A 21,707-nucleotide genomic window follows, 5' to 3' on the forward strand; every position below is an offset into this window, starting at 1 on the left:
TTTATTAGCAGCTCTGTCCTGAGCTCTCCAAGCTGAATGTGCGCTCGCAGCAGCCAAAGAAGACACGTTTGATTCTCGCCTGTTGCATTTCCCTCATTCAGTACAGGAAGCTCACGATCCTGTAGGCCAGAGTTAATTCAGTGCAGACATTAAAGTAATTGTCTAAATCAGGGGTCCTGCAGGTTTTAGATCTCACCCTGGGTCAACACACCTGAATCACATGATTAGTTCATTACCAGCCTCTGGAGAACTTTAAGACATGTTGAGGTCATTTATCCATTTAAATCAGCTGTGATGGATCACGGACACGTCTAAAACCGGCCCTCGTGGACTGGGATTGGGGACCCCTGGTCTAAATGTACGGTGGCTTTGAGAGGTCAAACACACTGAAGCTTAATGAAATACCATCAGGCTGAAAAAGCACAGAAAATAAATAAAACACAACGGGCTAGACGCTGACATGAACAGCTGTCCATCATGCCATTAAAACACACGTTACCTAATCCTCAGCTCATTTTAAGCACGTCTCAGTCTTCTGTTTGCTTTCTGTCACTTGCAGCTGGTCCATCCCCAAAAACACTTGTTGTGTTTGGGAGATTTATGTTTTTTACTTCATCGTGTTTTTTGTGTGCTCTTACAAGTTTCAGTGTGTTTGACCTCTCAGAGCCACCATAGTAAAATGTCTTAATTTTCACTGCAATAATCTGTGTTTTTGCTGCATTTGAAGCTGTAAGGCTTATTGTTGTAAAAGCATGGCGGGGGTTCTTCACATGAGGCTTGGACTGAGTGAACAGTTGTGTAGTTGAGTAGCTGTGGCGTAGAAATCGTTATAGGAGCAGCAGAGCGTTGGGAAAGCTCTGAGCCCAAAATCCTGTTACAGTAAAACTAAAACTAGTTGAGGAACCTGGAAATGTGTTTTGTCTCTTCTGGCGCCGTCTTCTCATCTATTGTGGACATCATGAGCTTTCACTGGGTTTCTAATTACCGGTGCAGGGCCGAGTGCGCGGCCTCGTATTACACCGTTAGCTTTAATGTCCGCGGGCTATAAATAGTGCAGGTGTCGGCTCTCTGGTGCTCGGTCTTCATACAGACAGGAAATAGACTCTGCTCAGTGCGCTGCATTGATTTAACTTAATATTCACTGAGATGAGGTAAGCTGTGTTAATATGACACGATTTAACTAACTGACTAAACGATGCAATATTTGGTGAATTATTTATATTTAATTGTTTTTGCTTCCTTGTTATGAATCTTTCTTACGCCACCATCACGTTGAGGCTGCACAGCACATCCATCAGAGTTCATGTGAGGACAGATTCCTGTTCACTGTGGGTCGGGGCAACAGGTTTTCATGACACAAAAACTGAGTGAGCATCAGTGCAATTTAATGATCTTCTTTCTGTACCCAGTTGCTAAGCAACCTGCACTATTCTGCCTGAAGCCGCGGCGTCCCAAAAGAAACATCACATCATTGGTCTGGAGAGCTGAGGAATGAGACGGGGAACGCAGAGAGGTTAACCCAAAGAGTCCGGCCGTTAACCCGCTTCCTGATGATTTGCTCCTCTAAATGGTCCCACATGTTTTTGATATTACCTCCAACGCTTTACTGTAACCAAAGGTGTGACAACATTAACAGAATTAATCACGTCCTGTTACACCGGACAAGCGTGAAGCCTCATGTTGGACAAATGTGTTTCCCCTCTGGGGCTCCCCAGCCTCTTTACAAAGAGATCCCAATTAAGCTGATAAGTTTCCTAAAACTCGATCCTCAGCGTCTGACGGCAGTCCGTTGTTGGCTGTGGGCGGGGGAGAAGGACAGGAAGGCTTCAGCGTCACCGGCTCTACGCTCCCTGCCTGAGACGATTTCCTGCTGTGAATCATGGAGGTGGAGGAGAAAAGAAATAAGAGGGAGATGCTGCTGCAAAGACGCAGCTTGAGTGAAATCAAGCGTTTCGGTTTCCCTTCTCTCCAAATCCCAGGAGAGGTTGTTTTTCCTTCAGTGGTGCTTGCTCTGGCTCCGGTGTGCACAGAAAACTTTATTTTTAAAACGACAGACAACAAATGGGCTGAAAAGGTCTGAGAGGACAGAAGCACTGCAAGAACTTTGTCGCTCAGTCTGAGTAAAGATCTGAGACTTCTGTCTTAATTCGTTGTGTGATATCATTGTGTTTCTCAGTGCTTCACCTTCACAGTAGACGTTCACCGTAGTTAAGCTGTGGAAACATGTAAACACAGTTAGAAATGCTGTGAAGAAAATGTGTGTGTTGTTCTGCAGCATTGATGGAGACGCTTCTTCTTGGCCCTGAGTGGAGTTTCTCTCAGGTCCAGGAGGCAGAAAGTGCAGTCTGTCTGTAGGCGAGAACAAAGCCAAGAAGGTTTTTCCTTTTAATGCTGCAAACATGGACTCATTTTAAAAAGGGAGGTAACACTTGCCCCTTTTAGCCCCACTGGAAAGTCAGCCCTTGCCTTCTATTAAATATTCATACGAGTGATGGATGCACTTATTTATTGCCCGATATTTTCCTTGTTTGCTGCCAGTGACGGCAAATGAGACCAAATTTGTTACGCTCCGTCATTTTTGTGGCACCGCATCCAGGAATTTGATGCATGGCTGAAGGACTAAACATCTTAATGAATATTTCTGTGCTTCACCAGCATAAAGGAGGGCGACAAATTACAGCAAAACAAAGCACGAGTAGCAGATGTAGGCCTACTTTTAAACCTTAGTATTAGCTAAAAATGTCACATTTTGCATGTTTCAAATGTGATTATTTGGGGTTAGTTTTTGAAACATTCGATTCAAACATGGCAACGGCAGCTCCGGCTTCCTCCCACAGTCCAAAGACATGCAGTTAGTGGGGTTAGGTGTGGGTGGTTGTGTGTCTCTGGCGACCTGGGTGTACCCTGCCTCTCGCCCTATGGTAGCAGTGATGTCTTGGTGCAAGAAGGTCCGGGGTTGTTTTCGTGTGATTTCCTTCCACGGATAAGTTCGTTACGTTTACTGGTGTTTCTAAATTGGTCATGTGTATGAACGTGACAGTGAAAACATTTTCTTTGGGCTCTCTGGGTCAAGAAATTAGATTTTGTAGATCTGAGAACTTCTAGGTACCAGCTGAAAATAACAAACTGATCAGCTTTTAGATTTTAATTTGAAGCTGACTCAGTCTGAGCCTACCGAGAGAGTGTTTATTAAACAGGCACAACATGATAATAATGCTTAACATCAAGCTGCTCGTGAGCAAACATAAGGTCACTAACATTTGCGGCAACATGTACACATAATGAGTCTAAAACAATAACAACCATAATGGCAGTGAAAAGCCTCTTCACCTGTTTTTGCCATCCGTCCCTGGGTAATAATTACTAATTACAGTAGAGTTAATCCTCCACATCCAGGTGAGCACACCCAGCTGTGACTCATCCTCTCTGGCTCGTTCTCCTCCTGCTGCATCATAACGAGTGGTTGGTGCCGTGTGATTGTAGTGTAACACTGTCCCCCGGCCTCTTTGCCACAGCGACGGGTTTAATGATGCATCTGGGAGAAAACGTTGGACTCGCAGTAACGTTGGACACTTTCAGGAAACACACATCCTGAGTTCAGGAGGTGGTGCTGGTGGGGATCCGTCTTTTTCCACTGATTCATCAAAATATCTGTCATTCCACATTTACTTGTAACTTACTGGCAGGAACCTGAATGCAGTTTGACTCTTTGGATCTTTATTCAGTCCTGGCAATGATAAAGTCTTAGTCCTGCCACAGACTACACCACAACCGGTGTTCTGATACTGTATGATGCCCTCTCTTGGTCGTGAATGCCACTTCTTTGCTTCTAGTACCTCTTCATCATCATCATCTTCTCCTCAGCTCTCCTGAAACCCTGGTTTGTCTTTTAAAAGCTTGAAAATGATTCCACGGCTTCACTTTTCCCGGGTTCAACCTGATTTTCAGTCGCCGGCAGAGTCGTGTTGTAATTGTCTGCTGTGTCTGCTTCCACACTTGGCACCATATGTTTTTGTTTGCCTTCTAGCTCTGATTTGCCATGTGGGGATTTTTTTAATGCGCTTACATATGTTTGTGTTGGTTACGCGTCAGACGTGGTGCTCTGCTGCCCACAGACATGCTTTTGTAACGTTGCCAGCTGATCTGTGCGTTAGCAGTTAAAAAATGCACAAAAAAGAGGAATCGCTGTAGATGTTTGGTGGTGCCCACCCCCTCACCCCCCAGCTCTTTCCCTCCATTAAATGTATTGTTTGAACATAAAAGCTCATTAGTAGAGCTTAGAATTAGAGTTTGATCAACTCAGAGACGATGTCTCGTGTTTAACTGTGAGAAGAGGATCCAGAAGTTTCACGTTTCTTGTGTTTTCTCACAGGTTCATTTGCACATCAAGGAGAATGAAACCGTGCTTGTTAGCAAAATGCTGCTTGTTTCTCTTCTTGTTCGTGGTCATTGTTTACACGACCGCATGAATTCTCAGCCGAGGCTTAGAGGAGATCTGAGCAAAAAATAAATTATTACATCCATCCAACCATCCATTCGCTTCTCCTTTTCAGGGTCGCGGTGCTGGAGCCTATCCCAGCTGTCACAGGGCGAGAGGCGGGGTACACCCTGGACAGGTCGCCAGTCTGTCGCAGGGCCAACACACAGGGACAGACAACCATTCACACTCACATTCACTCGCACATTCATACCTAGTGACAATTTGGATTTTCCAGTTAACCTATCCCCACAAGCTGCATGTCTTTGGACGGTGGGAGGAAGCCGGAGTACCCGGAGGGAACCCACGCAAACACGGGGAGAACATGCAAATGGCCTGATGGTGGAATTGAACTCAGGACCTTCTTGCTGTGCGGCAGCAGTGCTAACCACCGTGCAGTTAACAGAAAACGGTACTTGTTCATTTGTTAATGCCTTTGATTAATTGCTTTGACAGTGGAATGACAGTAAATGTGACGTGCTTGTATTTTATGTTTTCATTTATTTATAATTAGTCACTCTGGACTTTTAACCAGGGTTTTATAACCAAACATCATTCGCTCAGCTACGCTGCTGCTGCTGCTGCTGCTGCTGCTGTTGTTGTTGTTGTTGTTGTTGTTGGTAAGGGTTTGTGACTTCTCGAGCTATTAGTTGGTTAGTTGGTTATATTTTGAGAGCATATTGTCATCGTGCCATCAGGTTACACAAAGACACTTCTGTACCAACGCTGCTTACTTTAGCTACACATACCACCATGAAGTAAAAGTTGATACTGTTACTGAACAAACATGTGGAGCGTAATATTGAGCAGTTAAAACACCTTCAGTGGTCACATGATTACCATTATATTTGCTACATTTCATGTTTTCTTGCCTGTTTGTGTTTTTCCTACGTGTACGTGGCAGACAGCTTAACAAACAGGCCTGATTTGCTGAGAGGGAATCCTCTTTAGCAACATCAAATGGGAGAATCGGATTGAAGCTTTGACCACATGCGGTCATCGTCAGCACTCCCTCTCCCGTGTAAGGAAATGCTTCATTTGCCTTTACATCTGTCAGCAATTAGCTGTAATTATTTAAGCCAACAAGGGCAGCTTCAAAGGCTGAGATCATCCTGCCGTGCCGATCAGCCTGGGATTGTTGCAGCACATTGTTTTCTACCTTGCTGTTTGTTCTCATTTGATCTGTGCAGCCTGCACTTAGTCTACTTTTAGTAAATGTTCCTCTCTAGGATATCACAGAAAGTGTGTGTGTGTGTGTGTGTGTGTGTGTGTGTGTTTTTACATGTACGTATGAATAAAAGGCCTGCTGCATTCCTTACATATGAAAAGGGCAACACTGCCCACTTTGTTTATTTAGTGATTACCATAAAAGCAGCCGTCTGACAGGCTCCATCTCCTCCTCATGTTTATTAATAAGGGTAAATGTTGGTGGCTCTTATGGCTCAAGCTCAATATGTTTATATCAGTTATATAAGAGCTGTACTGGCACTGTTAGAGTGGAATCACTGGGAACTGGAAACGCGTGCACTCTGACATGTGCTGCGTCATAAATACAAACAGATCTGCCGACTTTGGCTCGAGTACAAATCTCCTTTTGCTGATACACGTGTTATACCATACTTTGTAATTAAAAAGTGACAGAGCAGGTTTTTAAGGATTTATATGCTGCTTTCTTTTTGTTTGGGAATCAGTTGTTCTTCTGATTCCCAAACAAATGAGATGAAATGATAGAGATGGAAACTGGTTTCCCGTAACTCCAGTTCTTCTTTAGCTCTCTGAGCTTTGAGAGAAAAAGAATCAGTTTTTGTTTAATGGCAGGAGCTCGGACCTGGTTTTGGCTCATCATACAATCACCCACAGGATATCCCCTTTTTGGTTTTTCCCCACACACCCATCTCTCTGATGGGGGGAAAGTGTCTGTGATTAGACGAGTGCCAGTCTAGGTGTCGTTGTAAATGTGAGCTGTGTGCATTTTTAAAGCGGACGCTGTTGTGTCAGGTCTCGCTGTTGTGGCATTATGAGAAACGAGGCGACGACACAAGCAGGAGCAAACATCCTGCAGATGCTTCAGTCTTTCAGGGAAATCGTTTCCTGAAAGCTGTCTGGCTTAGACGAGCTCATCCCCTCCGCCTCTGGAAACACTCGGGCTGTTAGCAGCTGGATCTACTCTGAGACACCAAAGATGGTTTTCAGAAGGGAAAAATGATATTTGTACATCAAAATATATATTTTTTGCTTATAAAATACAAATTATAACGGGTGAAACGAGCCACTGTGTTGAGATAATTGTTTGAGCATGCTCAGACAGCAGCAGCTGAGGCACGTGGAACAAATGCTTTGGACCTGCCTGCTCTCATGCGTTCTGCAATATAACTGTATTTATTTCAGCTACTTCACAGTCGGCACTTAAGGGCTTAATTTAGTGTGTTTACACTTTTATTCATAAAGTGTATTGTTGTCATTCAACACCACATGAATCAACACTGATTCATAATTAGGGATGGGTACCGGTGTCCGGTGCCATCATGGCACCGGTTCTGACATAAACGGTAGTAACCAGACCGAAAAGCAGCGCACATTTCGGTGCTTTATTTCGGTGCTTTTTTTCCTGAGCTGTGATACACTTCTAGCCAATAATTTTATGTTTCCGAGGATAGTAGGCGGGTCCAGGTACGTGCGTTCTTTTATGCAGAGCTACGGATTAAAAATGCCCAAGGCGAAGCGGTCAAAAGTCTGGCTGTACTTCACAGCAAAATATGCAAACTCAGCAGCAACAAGTGCTTTAAGCTGATACTGTGATACTGTCAAAGGAGACAACACCTCGAATCCGATGAAACACCTGGCGACGCATAGCGTTTTTTTAAAAAGCCCAGAAATGCGCCGTATGATAGCTTGCTGCGAGACCTCACACCGAGCGCATCTACTGTGCGTGGGTTGCCTGTTATCTGACCCGGAGTTAGCAACATCCCCCAAAACCCCCGAAGAGGAGAGTCCTGGCCCCTAGCCCTGCCAGTGTAGCAGAAATGATGAGGATGATGATGCAGCAGCAGCCGTTCTTCTCTGCGTGAGTAGCTTCATGTTGTTCGTGTGTAATTTACGTTGAGTAGGCTAACCACGTTATTACATTAATGCATGTAAGGTGAACTAGCAAACATCATCATAGCTACATGCGGCTGTCTTCTTGTTTGATGGCAGATGCTCCCTTCACCCTGGCCAAAAAGGCTAAAATGACCAAAGAAAAAGTGGAAAACAGTTAAACATGAGAGGTTTTGGACAAAGTTTGTGTTTTTTCCATTGTTTAAGCACTGCTTCCAGCCAAGAGTGATGCCATATATGCCCCATAGCTGCAGAAAAGGCTAACATTGTTATCTTTTTACAAAAAACAGCTGAACATGAGAGGTTTTTGGACCAATTTTGTGTTCTCCATTCTTTAAGCACCGGTTTGAGCACCGTTTGAGCACCGGCACCGTTTCAAAAGTACCGATTTGGCACCGGTATCGGATAAAACCTAAACGATACCCATCCCTATTCATAATTTTTAAAAAATATTACTTCTTTGGATCAAATGTATTTTTTCTTCATTTTATGCCCACATGGATTTGCACTTGTATCCAGTAGTTTTGCTCCTCTTGTACTCGAGCCCTTCTCTTCCACGTTTCCTGTCTTGTGCCTCTCGAGCTGTGCGGCGTTTCTTTGCTTTCAGAAGAAACGGTCATCCACGGTGCACGACCTGAATGCTCAGTGACAAGATGAGCACTCAGGGATAGTCTGAGTGGTTCCTGTATTTCAAAGATGATGTGCACTTGTGTTTGTCCAGTAGCACTCGGCACCTTGTGGGCAGGTAATGGTTACTGTTGCTGTAGAATACAGCAAAAATGTTTTTTCTTCATATTCTAAAGCTTATAAAGGCCCATAAACAGAACTGTAGCACAGCAGTTTATAAGGGCATGTAGCAGAACACCATGTGAAATATTTCTGTGTTCTGGCCAGTGTGACTTTGTGCTGCTACAGGAACATTTGGAGATTAAATTTGGGATTTAGCAAACTGAAAATGTCAGAGGGATCCGCCTTCAAACGAATCATTTCACAAAACGACTTAAAACCTCTTCAAAGAGTTTTTCCTGTGTCTGACCTCAGCTCTCTGTTTTTCTAACTGATGTTACTTCTAAAAGTAAAAAAAGTTTAATTCATCGCATTCAGCAGTAACGTGAAGCGATCCAAGTCTTTGATGGAGGGAGTCGATTTTGCGACATGTCACTGGCACAAAGGCTGATTCTGGTCATCTGGATGTTTTCAGGGGGAGAAACGTTTCGTCATCATCCAGGCGACGTCTTCAGTCCCAGCTCACTGCAGGTTTCCCCAGTCTTATAAACACTACATTTGCACCGGCCTGCCCAGTTTCTCAGTCAAATAGGAGCTCAAGGTTTCAGCGTCAAGATCAGGAGAAAATCTAGAAGTTACTTGAAATGATTTTGTATTAAACAGTCTAACATTTTGACTCATCAACCAAAGGTGTTCTACACAACTACGCTGTAGCTGATATATCTTATTTAACCTCCTATCAGCTGTCTCAGTGAGTATCCATCCATCCAGTTGTGCTTTAAACATTGATGTAGACCAATCGTTCTGTGTGTGTGAACTACATAAATCATGAATCACTGTTTCCTTGGCTGTTAAGTGGGAGATAAACTCCCTGGTGTCTCACTCTCGTCACTTGCTGTGTGTACAGAGATGTACTTGGCAAACTCCGCTCTGCTGTTCCAGCTTCACATAAAGCAAACTGACAACTGTACATTAATTGTTGAGTGCAATAGTAAGTCTGCCTGTGCCAGTTTAAGCTGCGAGGCTTAACAACGTTTGTGGTGGAAACATTGTGCTTCTCATTTTTTCAGTTTGTTTTCCAAATTCTGAGCGATTTCTGTGAAACGTATTTCATTCTTGGTGATTAGAAGTAGCTAAAGATTCTTTTTGATCTCCGTGAGGCATGAAAGACATTTTTACACCAACTCGAGCAGCTGATGTTTAGCTCACCGTTAGAACCAAGGTTTCCCGTGTCAACTCTCAACCAGTGACTACTTCATGCACGTGTACCGGAGTTTGAACATTTTCGGTTAGAGGATCAAAGAGTCTATTCACACTTATAATTGGTTACATGACTGCAAACAGCAGCAATGAATTATGCAGCAATTAGTTACGGCCAACACTTCTCAGCTCGTCTTAATGCTGAACGTGTGATAATCAGGTCAAGGACAGACTTCTCAGTCTAACCAGCTACCTGAAGTTAATCTGCACTTCAGTCCTAGAGTACAGCAAGGAGGGATTGTGCTGATCAGGCTTTATTAGCATCCATTAGATCTGTCACGGCTGATGGAAGGTATGGACTCAAGCGCGGAGCTCTGGGTTGAAGCAGACAGTGCGTTTATTTAAAGTGCGTGAAAGATAGTCCTTAAACATCAATATCCAATAATTGTCCTTTTCTTTTCAGTTCCCAGAAGTGGTGAAGGTGAGTTTTCCCGTGTTGTCTGTGTGCGCTCCTTCCGTGTGAGCTCCTCCTCCCGCAGTCAACAGTGAATCCTTTACTCCACTCCTCCGTCCCGTACTTCTCCAATCTGAAAGTCGAGCAAACACAATGATGGATGAGAAGGCTTGCCTGGCCACGCGGGTGATAAGATCACGCGCACACTTAGCTACCGAGCTCCGAGTACAATCCAGCGTCGACTGCCGTCTGGACACATCGTTAAATACCTCCGTCTAGTGAGGAAAGATTAGCGGCAGCTGGAGCCGAAGATTACACTTCCGGGTCAGAGATCGGCCTTTCTCACTCTCTCGGAGACGCCGTTCCTCGGCAGCCAGACCCGCAGAGTAGGGAGGGAGAGAGAAAGAGAGGAGGGCATACACACACACATCACAAACAAACAAGCAGGTCGTCCGGGAAGACCATCCGACCGTGACAAGATCTCCAATTATTCTTTACTCTGTTGTCGTGTAGAGGCCAAAGGTATGTGTTTGTGTGTTTGCGGAGCTTGGTGTTGAATGCAGCGGCGTCTTTCTTCTCTTTTATAATTTCTTGAATCTGTTTCTTCTAAACTAACTTTTGTCCATAAGACAAATATGGACGGGTTGATTTTGTTGGGTTCACTTCATTGAACCTGAGAACCAGCCTGTTCATTTATGTCCTCTGTAATGGTCATTTGTTTTGGGTCTGCATCTTTTGACTTATTCAAGCCACCCTACTAAGTCCCGATGGACATCCTGCGCTTTCCATTGGTTTCTCGTGCGTTTAGGCTTTTAGCTCCAAAGAGGAAGGAAATCACAAAGTAAACTGGGAAGGTTCATTTTTCCTTGGTTCTCAGGAGTTTAATCAAAGGTTGTTGGACATTAGGGTCACTGTAAGCATGAAGTTTTCTCAAAGGTGGCTTTAAAATGCAAGACAAACGAGGATGAAAAGAAAGGAGGAGCTCTGTAATTTCTATTTTTAAATAAAACCTCATTTATTCTGTGACACTTCTACTGTGTAAGGCCCAGAGGAATATTCAGGAAATGTTATGTAATGCACTGTATTCAACTACTCACTGGCTGGACACTTCTGTCAGAGCGTCGGTTCATACTGATGTGAGAGCATCTCCACATTCATGATGCAAGGATTGATATCTGAGCCAGTTATCTGGTTTCACTTAACCCAGCATTTGTAATCAGGCTGAGGTAGTTATTAAAACAAACCTCCAGCTGTTAGAGATGGGCTAAATCTGTGATAATATTTCTGACAGTATATATATTTTTAAAACTATGATGTATACGGCCTGCAGACAGCAGCAATTCTGAATGTAAGTAGATGAGGCGCCGTCTTTCTTTTCCACTGAGCTACCACCGCTGATGACACACTTCCTAATTTAAAGTGTGAATCTATTGAAACAAGGTGTCAGCAGCAGCATTGTAGAGCAACAGCAGTGACACATGTCAGAGGTAAGAACAAAGCACGGGTAATGTTTTCCCTGGAAATTCATTCCACAATAACTGAAGTAACTGAACCATGAAACTCTGCAGGAGCTGCGCATAATAAAACATAATGTTGTATGTTGGGTCGAGCTTTTTAACCAGTTGCTTCAAGCACTGCTTTTCCACCAGTGATCTCTGTCCACCGTTTATATTAAGCCTCTTTGATACCAGGAAGGAGAAGGAAACGTTGATCGTGTACGTCGAAGGTATCAATGCTCGATCATTAAGACGCAGAGCAACAGAATATTTAGATTTTTATTCTTTCTGTTGCAGCCTGCGTGATGTTTAATGAGAGAGGTGCCCAGTTTAGCGTCGTCTATTTAGGCACATATAACAATCAAATTTAAGGCTACGTCCACACGTACCCGGGTATTTTTGAAAACGCAGATTTTTCTATGCGTTTGCGCCTTTCGTCCACACGTAAACGGCGTTTTCGGTCACTGAAAACGGAGATTTTCAAAAACTCTGTTTTTGCGTTTACGTGTGGACGAGGTAAACGGAGAACATTTTTGACGTCACACTGTGCGCCACGTTATTGTTTCGGTGAAATTAATTTCTACAATGGCGGACTTTGACAAAATACTGTTAATTTTACTCTCTGCAGTGTTTAAATGCTTACATATACACACACAGTTACTGTCCCTCCACACATACGATTCAGTTCTGCTTCTATGCGCCATCTTTGTTTACTCTTTCCCACCCAGGCTGACTTCTGATTGGCCAACATTTCTACACGGATAGGAATATAGCGCCACCTGCTGCTTTGGCATGTTACTAGCAGCGTTTTCCTTCATTTTTGACTTTTATGTGTGGACGGGATTTTTTTTATAAACGAAAACGGAAAATCTTCGTTTTCAAAAATACCCGTGTACGTGTGGACGTAGCCTAAATTGTGGATAAAATTGTCTATGAATCTATATTTTTAACTCTAATCTATATACATCTATAATTTTTAATATAGATTTGTAGGATTCGTATGGAAAGACAAAGACTTGATCCAAATGTCAAAAACAAAAACCCCCTAACATCAGCGCACAGAGGTTTGAGAGTTTGATGGTTTTATACCTGTTGATTTCTTAATCATTGCTTTCTTGTTAATACCGAGTTCTGAACCAACCGTCCGGATGTTACACCAAGAAAGGAGACCGTCAGACTAGGTAGTGTTCAGTGTTCTGTTCTGATGCTGTGTGTACGCTACCTGTGTGATATGACGATATCTGATGACGATATGAAAACTTCTGTCGTTTCATATCGCGCTGTCTTTTGTTTTGTGGTGTCGCAAAATGAACTCTTTACAGGAATATTTTATATCGTTTTGATGGTCACTGTAGCGGCTATGACCACACTACGGACGGACAAGTGACTGTTTTTACACGTTGTCATTAGCAACAACGACGGTAAACCCAGCGTGTTCGTCCGCTTGTTTATTTTCCAAATAAACCTTTCACAATAAAGCTGAAGATGTCACGATCTGGCTGGCAGACCGTGGGGATGTGTGGGGAAGGAGGACCCAGGCGCGGTACTCTGTGTATAAACAGTGCGTTTATTTACAGTGATGGAAACAATAACAGTAAATTCCCGTGCTCTCCCGTGACTCCCGTGTCGTGTCTTCCCAAAAGTCCGTGCTCCGTGTTCTCCACTGCCGTGTGTCCACACACACCCCGTGCCTGCTGCCCTCCGAGGTTCCACGCTCCTCCTGAGGGGAAAATGACAGAGGCAGCCGTCAAGACACTTAATTCCAGTAGGCATACACTCAGACTTTAGCTAAGCAGAAGACTAACGTGGAGTCTCATGGAATGATCCCGCGTCGGTGGGAGCTCCCCCGACGAGCCCTGATCAGCGGCAGGTGTGTGGCTTCGGGTGTGGCCAGTCCTTCCGCAGGGCCACACCCCTCAGGCCTGCAGGTGGCTGAGCTCCATCCTCCAAGCATCCCCGCAGACATAAACACACACACTCACATCTACAATCATGGAGGAGAGCAGCAGCAATACCAAAATACATATAATAATCATAATAATAATATGATACATGACTGCTCAGGGATCCTGGGTCGCCCAGTCCCAGGACCCTGACAGAAGATCCTGTTGAGACTTTTTGAAATAAACTGAAATGATGACAAAATACATTATTCTCAAACATCACATTTCAGAATATGCATCAAACAAATGACCTCAAATAAAAAAAGGTAACTATAAATGGTGCCAGTGAGGATGAGGCAGAACCAGGTAATTATGGGTCAAACTGGTGTTTGACTGAGTGCTCGTATTTAAACTGCTATAAATAACTTGTTGGTCTATAATAGTTGAAACATGTGTCAGATGTGTCCCTCTTGAGCCCTGCACCACTTTTCTTTTTTACCTTTGGGTTTTGGGTTGTAGATACAAACACATACTTTGCCTTGAATGTTATTCACACAGAAATATGTGGCTTGAAAGTGAATTAACCTGTGGCAAACCCTCACGTGGACACCTGCAGATATGCATTGTGACTAAATGCCACATTGTAATTAGTTTGTACACAGACAGACAATCGTAGTAATGAAAGCTAGTGCAGACTGAGCCATGCTGAGCAATTACTTTGCTTTCAGTGTCATCGTAAGGCAGTGAAATAAGGAATTTGTCTTGCTATTGTTCAGTGAGCAGGCAAGACATATTGTGCATAATTTATTCCAGGCAATCAGTTGGTTTAAATGCTCAGAAGCACGCAGAAGACTGGCACAATGGAAGGTCTCTCAGCCTCATCATAACTTTGTCACTTATTCTGTGCGCTGACAATACATGTCATGTTACATTATTTGCCTTGGATGAGTGTGGGCGGGAAAGGCAAACAAGATTAGTTGATGCATGCACTTGTTTTTCTGTGAGGCCTTTAGAAATGGTTTAGTGAGTCAGTGCCAGTAGCACACCCATCAAGCTCATTTCTGACAGCAGTGGATATCTCTGAAACTGCTGGAGTAATTCTCTGCCGGCACGCTAAGGTTGCTTCGAGGTGGTCCATCTGAAGAGCTGCTGCTTGAGATGGGCTGGATTCCCCCCCCTAACCAGTGTGTGCTGGAAAATCTGCCTCCATTTCATTCCTTATATGCACTGTACGCCAGCTGTGAAGCTCACTTTGGTTTCTGTGGGCTGTGGGTTAAATCCTAGACCGAGTTGGGGTTTGTTGGACTGAGAGTCTACACTGAGCGGTGCTGAACAAATACAACTCATCCTAAAAGATGTTGATGGATTAAGAGGTTTTATTCAAACTAGAAAGACAGAGGGCAGCAGTAATAACTACGACCCACACAGGTTTGAATCAGCTATACTACTTGTATAGTTACTCTTTTATAAAATCTAAATGCTTACATGTCACAGAATGATTAAAATTATTAGGTTAACACAGAATTTGCAACAACTATATTTATTTTCTTTTTTCCATTTTCCAGATTCGACCAATCAGAGCACGCTCAGTGTGCAAAGGCCTTTACAATATTGATGCATTTAATCAGTCCAGTAGTTTCAAGCCCGTAAATATAAAATTCCTGTAATTCCATAAAAAACCAAAACATAACGTGTACACTTGCATCATGTCTCGGTGCTACAAATGCACACTGCATTAGAGCTGGTCTCTCCAGCCTCAGTGTTGTAGACTATTGACATGTTATCAGTGCAGCTGCGGCAGCTTTGCACTTCCATGCTGATAGCCACTTCATCTGCTTAAACGTCTCCCTGGGGCTGTTAACAGCAATGGCTCTAACAAAAAGAGTAAAATAGGTCACCACTTCAGATAACAAAGCTGATTTGCTCGATAACTTTTACAGTAGAGGCTGTAATACATTGCACAGCCCCTTCAGCTGCAGCCTATTAGTGCTGATGAGCGCTTTCAGACTCTGTAACTCCCATATTGCAGTTGCAAGTTGTGTAACTCATCTTATTGCTTTGTTTTCAGTATCCAGTTTGTCCATGAAGACAAATGTTCTCCTGTATAGTTTCATGTTGACAGAAGACAAAATGGACTTAAATGTTCAGGGTTTCTGTTGTTAGCGCCGCTGTGTGCCCCTCAGCTACACGCTCCTGTTTTCTGTCCATCAGATTTGATTTAAAACCATTTTGCAATCAGTCCTGCTTACTTTACCTCACTGTGACATCAAAGTCCTCCAAACACAACTGATGCATGAGTGAGAGAGAGAGCGTGAGCAGTGTGTAGGTTCATGCTAATGTCAGCATGCTAACATAGTGAGGTCATGTTTTTACAGTTGCTCTATGAGCATGTCAGCTAATTTTGAAGTGGATGATCAGGTTTTCACATGAGAATTAAGAAGAACAGTAAAGTCATCGCAGTTCATCCTTGGACCATGAATATATGTGTTTCATTTATTTATCAGCCTCACGGAGGAATAATGAGTCACCTTTCATTAGCAGGTCATCCAGTAGCTATGAATATCTGTTCAAGTCATGTTCCACAGAGAGGGTTCACTCCCGTGACCTTTCACCTTCACGATAAGAAGCCTGTTAATCAAAGCAATTACAGTCTGTCCACTCAGTGACTACACAGGAAGAAACACTTAAAAATCCCTTGAAAAGCTCGTCTTGTCTTCTGTAATCTGTGATCTGAATGCGATGTTGCTCCAGACACCTTTCCTTTCCAACATGAGCTCTATAAATATACTAGAGGCTCTTTTTCAGTGTATTTGTTGGTTTCCATTCGTGTGACTTGTGTTATTACAGTCCATGTGCACATACATGGTAATGTCTGAGCTGACAGGTGGGAGGGAAAAAGGATCGAAGAGAATGAGCTGAAAATATAATAAATTTAAAAAAATTAATCCATTTAAAATATGTCAACATGGACTTTGTGGTTGTGGCCGCTACAGTGACTGAAACAAAAGGTTGTGTAGCGTTGCGTGAGATGTAGCACTAAAGTGTCACATCCATGGTTTAAATCCACCTGGCATTTGCTGGAACCTCCACTGTGTTCTTTGAGAAAAGGAAAAAAACTGTCAGTGACCTTGTTCTTTTATTCTTTGTTGGAGAAAATTTAGTGATGGAACATCGAAGCCTTTCTGCATGATAGCCCTTCAATTTAGAGCAAATACTCTCTGCTTATTGTAGAGGAGATTTGCTATCTGTCAAAATGGGCTTTTGTGAAAAGGTATTCAGCTGTTTTTGAGCTCTGCAGTGTGTAATGAGCAGCTTTTCATAGATATAAAAATTCAGTCAAACACACATTTAACTGCTGATTGTTGGTGTGACTGCAGGCTTCTTACAGGCCAGTTGTCTGGCTGATACAGTCTGTAGTACATTGCTTGCACGAAGATGAAATACTTGTTTTGACTCTAATAAAAGCTTTGTCTTGTTCTGTTTTCTTCCTAGAAGAACATGACGCTAAAGCCTCAGGAAGGCAGAGACAACCAGGCAGGATCCCTGCATAAGAAAACCCCTTCTAGGGTTCCCAATGGCCTGAGCCTGGAGCCCTGCAGGAACAATTTCCACCACCAGTCCTCAGACCAGGAGAACAACCCCCGCTTGGCTCACTCGCAAGGGAAAAAGAAGAAGCACCTGAACAAGAAACACACGATGGTGAGTTATGAAAAACCAAAGAAACCAGTAAGAGTAGAAGGACCATCATTAAAAACTGTTTTCTTATAAATGCTTGTTTAGTTTTAGTTTCCTTTAGTTTAAATTAAATGAGTACTTCACTTAACAACTGGTTGTTTACAGGCTCTGGAGATGACTGGCTGTGGGCTTAATGGAGCAGCTTTTGTTACACTGTGGCATTTGAACCAAAACCACAGTCTGTTCCTAACACTAACCAAGTTATTCTTATTACATAAACCGACCAACGAGTCAATCTGAAAGTAAAAGGCCAAGCGCAGTGCCCAAAGGTCTAATGGGAATTCACACGTCTGTAAAAATGGCATAGCTGCTATATTAGAACACTTTGGTGGAAAGCACTTTATAAAGGAAAAAATCACATGGCATACATGCAGAGTTGGGACGCAAAAAGCACATCGACATTTTAAGGACTGAGGTTTGTCCTGTGCTTTAAACTGATGCTTGTTGAGCAGAAAATGGATCCTCTGATGGTGTCGATTTTGATAATTAATGCTAATTCAGCGTCCAGCTGTCAGATGCTCAGAGTTTTACTGGCACGTGTACATTTTACTGATCTGTGCGGTGGGGAAAAAGCTTTTATATTTTAAAATATTAATACAGTTTAATTGATACAATGTAATTTATTGATCTAAATCTGTAACATAATGTTACTAAAGCCATGAAATAAATATGACTGAGTCTGACCGATGTGCCCCTTTTTGGTGAGAAAAGTGGGACGGCCCATTTTTAAAAGTAAATCATTTGTATCGAGGATTTTTGGAAGTTGCTCGATAAAACATTGCACCTCTAATGGTTAAATCAAAGAGTCCAAACGCTCTACAAGAGTGAAGTCTAGCTCCTGTGAGGTGTGGGTGTAGTTTAATGTATGACTCAGAACATGTTTTTGTGTGTAGCAAGGTGACGAGGTCATCAGTGAATATTTGTGGCACCCTGATGCAGGAGCGTAGTTTACAGCACTGTCACACACACAGAGCAGCGTCGAGCTGAATATGCAAGAGTGTGTTTCTGAGCTTCACGAGGGAGAACCTACACACACTTTGTTTCATATGCACACAGTTTGTTTCATATGCACACAGTTTGTTTCATATGCACACAGTTTGTTTCATATGCACACACTTTGTTTCATATGCACACAGTTTGTTTCATATGCACACAGTTTGTTTCATATGCACACAGTTTGTTTCATACACACAGTTTGTTTCATATGCACAGTTTGTTTCATATACACACACTTTGTTTCATATGCACACAGTTTGTTTCATATACACACACTTTGTTTCATATGCACAGTTTGTTTCATATACACACACTTTGTTTCATATACACACAGTTTGTTTCATATACACACACTTTGTTTCATATACACACAGTTTGTTTCATATACACACACTTTGTTTCATATGCACACAGTTTGTTTCATATACACACACTTTGTTTCATATACACACACTTTGTTTCATATGCACACAGTTTGTTTCATATGCACACAGTTTGTTTCATACACACAGTTTGTTTCATATGCACACAGTTTGTTTCATATGCACAGTTTGTTTCATATACACACACTTTGTTTCATATACACACACTTTGTTTCATATGCACACAGTTTGTTTCATATACACACACTTTGTTTCATATGCACACAGTTTGTTTCATATACACACAGTTTGTTTCATATGCACACAGTTTGTTTCATATACACACAGTTTGTTTCATATACACACAGTTTGTTTCATATGCACACAGTTTGTTTCATATACACACAGTTTGTTTCATATACACACAGTTTGTTTCATATGCACACAGTTTGTTTCATATGCACACAGTTTGTTTCATATGCACACAGTTTGTTTCATATACACACACTTTGTTTCATATACACACACTTTGTTTCATATGCACACAGTTTGTTTCATATACACACAGTTTGTTTCATATACACACACTTTGTTTCATATACACACAGTTTGTTTCATATACACACACTTTGTTTCATATGCACACAGTTTGTTTCATATACACACACTTTGTTTCATATGCACACAGTTTGTTTCATATACACACACTTTGTTTCATATGCACACAGTTTGTTTCATATACACACAGTTTGTTTCATATACACACACTTTGTTTCATATGCACACAGTTTGTTTCATATACACACACTTTGTTTCATATGCACAGTTTGTTTCATATACACAGTTTGTTTCATATACACACAGTTTGTTTCATATACACACAGTTTGTTTCATATGCACACAGTTTGTTTCATATGCACACAGTTTGTTTCATATGCACACAGTTTGTTTCATATGCACACAGTTTGTTTCATATGCACACAGTTTGTTTCATATACACACAGTTTGTTTCATATACACACAGTTTGTTTCATATGCACACAGTTTGTTTCATATACACACAGTTTGTTTCATATACACACAGTTTGTTTCATATGCACACAGTTTGTTTCATATGCACACAGTTTGTTTCATATGCACACAGTTTGTTTAAATGTACACTGTGCAGTAACAGTGTTTCAACTTTGTCCTGTTGGTCAAAAATCTGTGCATTGCACACATGTGGATATCACATAAGCAAACTGCATTACATCACTTACATCACATTGTTTTTCTTCTTATTGCCTCATACCTGCCTAGTTTTAGGGGGATTTGCTGAAGTCTAAATGCTGTAACTTTTTTCTCTGCTAGTGTTTTTTCAGAGTAAAGGAGTCATTTGTCCATCTTGCATCTTGTAATAAATGGATTAACACCTGATGAGAAGCTTTTATTGCACTTAAATGAACATAACGAGTTGCCTTCCATTTGAGTAATGTCATTTCACGGTTTTCTCCTTCGCTGCTGTTTGGAGACGAGCGCGCACACACACACACACACACACACACACACACACACACACACACACACACACACACACACACACACACACTTGAGCAGAGCTGGTGCCAACGTAAATGGCAGCAAATATTCAGTAATAGGGTCTCTTCAGTAATACATGTGCATAGCTTCCTTTGGCAATGTCAAAAATATGTTATATATGTTATGCTTTTATTTTATATGGTACACTGCGAGAAATGTAATGCTCAGCTGGCGAGCTCTTCAGTCTGTTACTTTGAGATCATGTGTGCAGCTCTCACAGCCTGTTTTGGGAGGGTGTTGTAACTGTTTCATGTCCTTTCCTGTTGTTGCTATTATGGTTGTCTATAAAAAATACTCAGATATTAATATCAAAGGAAGATACTCATTTACAGCAGTATGGATGCCGACAGTGCTGTATGTTCACACAGCTCCTCCCTCACTCACAGCTGAAGTAGTTAACATTCATAACGCTGATCAGTGCTTTAGGAGGGATGCCAGAAATCAGTAAAGCTCCTATTTCAATAACACTGAAGTTAACATGTGCAATGTAAATGTTAGCAGTTAGCTATTAGTAATTATTTACAGCCACAGTTGTAATCTCTTATAGTTGACATAGCAGCTTGTGCACTTTAGTTAAATAAAAGGTGAATAATATTTGCAGGCTGAACAGCCATGCAGAGCAGATTACTCCAGATTACCAGTGTGGAGAAGTAATCTGAGGGAACAAAGAGTGAAATTCAGAGCAGCAGAATCAGAGTTCAGGGCTGAGGGTGTAAAGAGCTGCAGATGTTTAACTTTAACTTTCCTGTTTGTGCAATCAAGTGTTTCTTCTTTTGTTGCAGCCGGCTGTGAGGTCAGATTGGTTCAGTGTTTCATACTGAGCTTCTTTATTTTAGCATGACTGTGCCGAGTTAAAAACTGTCTAAATTCTTTCATCTTTAATAAAACGATCAGCATTGCTGCTTTACCAGGTGTAACTATGAAGTTTAACTTCCAGGCATCCATGAAAACAAAAGTTATTACATTTAATGGAGTTAGAAGTTAGCAGGAAGCTAGCAGAAGTTAGCTCGCTAGTTTCGCTAGTTACCTAAGCATGATGTAGCATGTTCTGACTGAGAGATTTCTGAAAAAATTCAAATGTACAGCTCTGCTATCACTTCCAACATGAATGAAGACAGAAAACTAAACAGCAGTGACGTTTGTAGGGTTACTGAAGTTGGGCTAGCTGGTATATAATGATGTGCTACGTGATCGCTAGCGACACAGCTATGTTAGCATAACATAAACAGTGAAGCTGGAGGACGAACACTAACACTTTTCCACTTATAAAAGTTAACGTGAAGGTTCTTCATGGTTAGGGACAAATGCAATCGCATGGCAGGATGCTGTAAACGGACCAAACTTCAGTCAGGAGAACAACTGAGATAATCCATCCACAATACGAGGTTAGTCATTAATATACTGCAACAACATGGGAATAGAGCAGCTGCCAGAGAATTCAACATTAATGAATCAATGGTACAGAAGTGGAGGAAGCAAGAAGAATGAGTTTAATAAAGTTTGATTTATCTGACTGCTTTGTTTCGCTTAATGTGCCTTATAATCCCGTGCACCTTATGGTCCGAAAAATGCGTACTGCACACTGCAGTTTAATGTTGCAAAGCACCTCTTTTTAACTTCAGTGGATATTATACATGGTTATGCTCAGGATATGTCAGCCCATTTCTACTGGAAATGCCTTTTGGTTAAACTTTCAGCAAGGAA

At 42.0% G+C, this 21,707-nt stretch overlaps 1 protein-coding gene across 1 annotated transcript in view; it reads left to right on the forward strand.

The window, feature by feature from the left end:
* LOC146623700 (autism susceptibility gene 2 protein homolog) overlaps positions 1 to 21,707 on the forward strand; it is a 227,844-nt gene that overhangs the window by 70,853 nt on the left and 135,284 nt on the right. The window contains exon 2 of the mRNA XM_085364259.1: positions 16,825 to 17,031. Coding sequence (XP_085220385.1) covers positions 16,825 to 17,031 — 207 coding nt within the window. The remainder of the gene's footprint in view (positions 1 to 16,824; positions 17,032 to 21,707) is intronic.

This window comes from Diplotaxodon limnothrissa, linkage group LG10 (genome assembly GCF_057381915.1).
Source record: "Diplotaxodon limnothrissa isolate DT_005_m linkage group LG10, D_limnothrissa_male_GT1.1, whole genome shotgun sequence".
NCBI lineage: Eukaryota > Metazoa > Chordata > Actinopteri > Cichliformes > Cichlidae > Diplotaxodon > Diplotaxodon limnothrissa.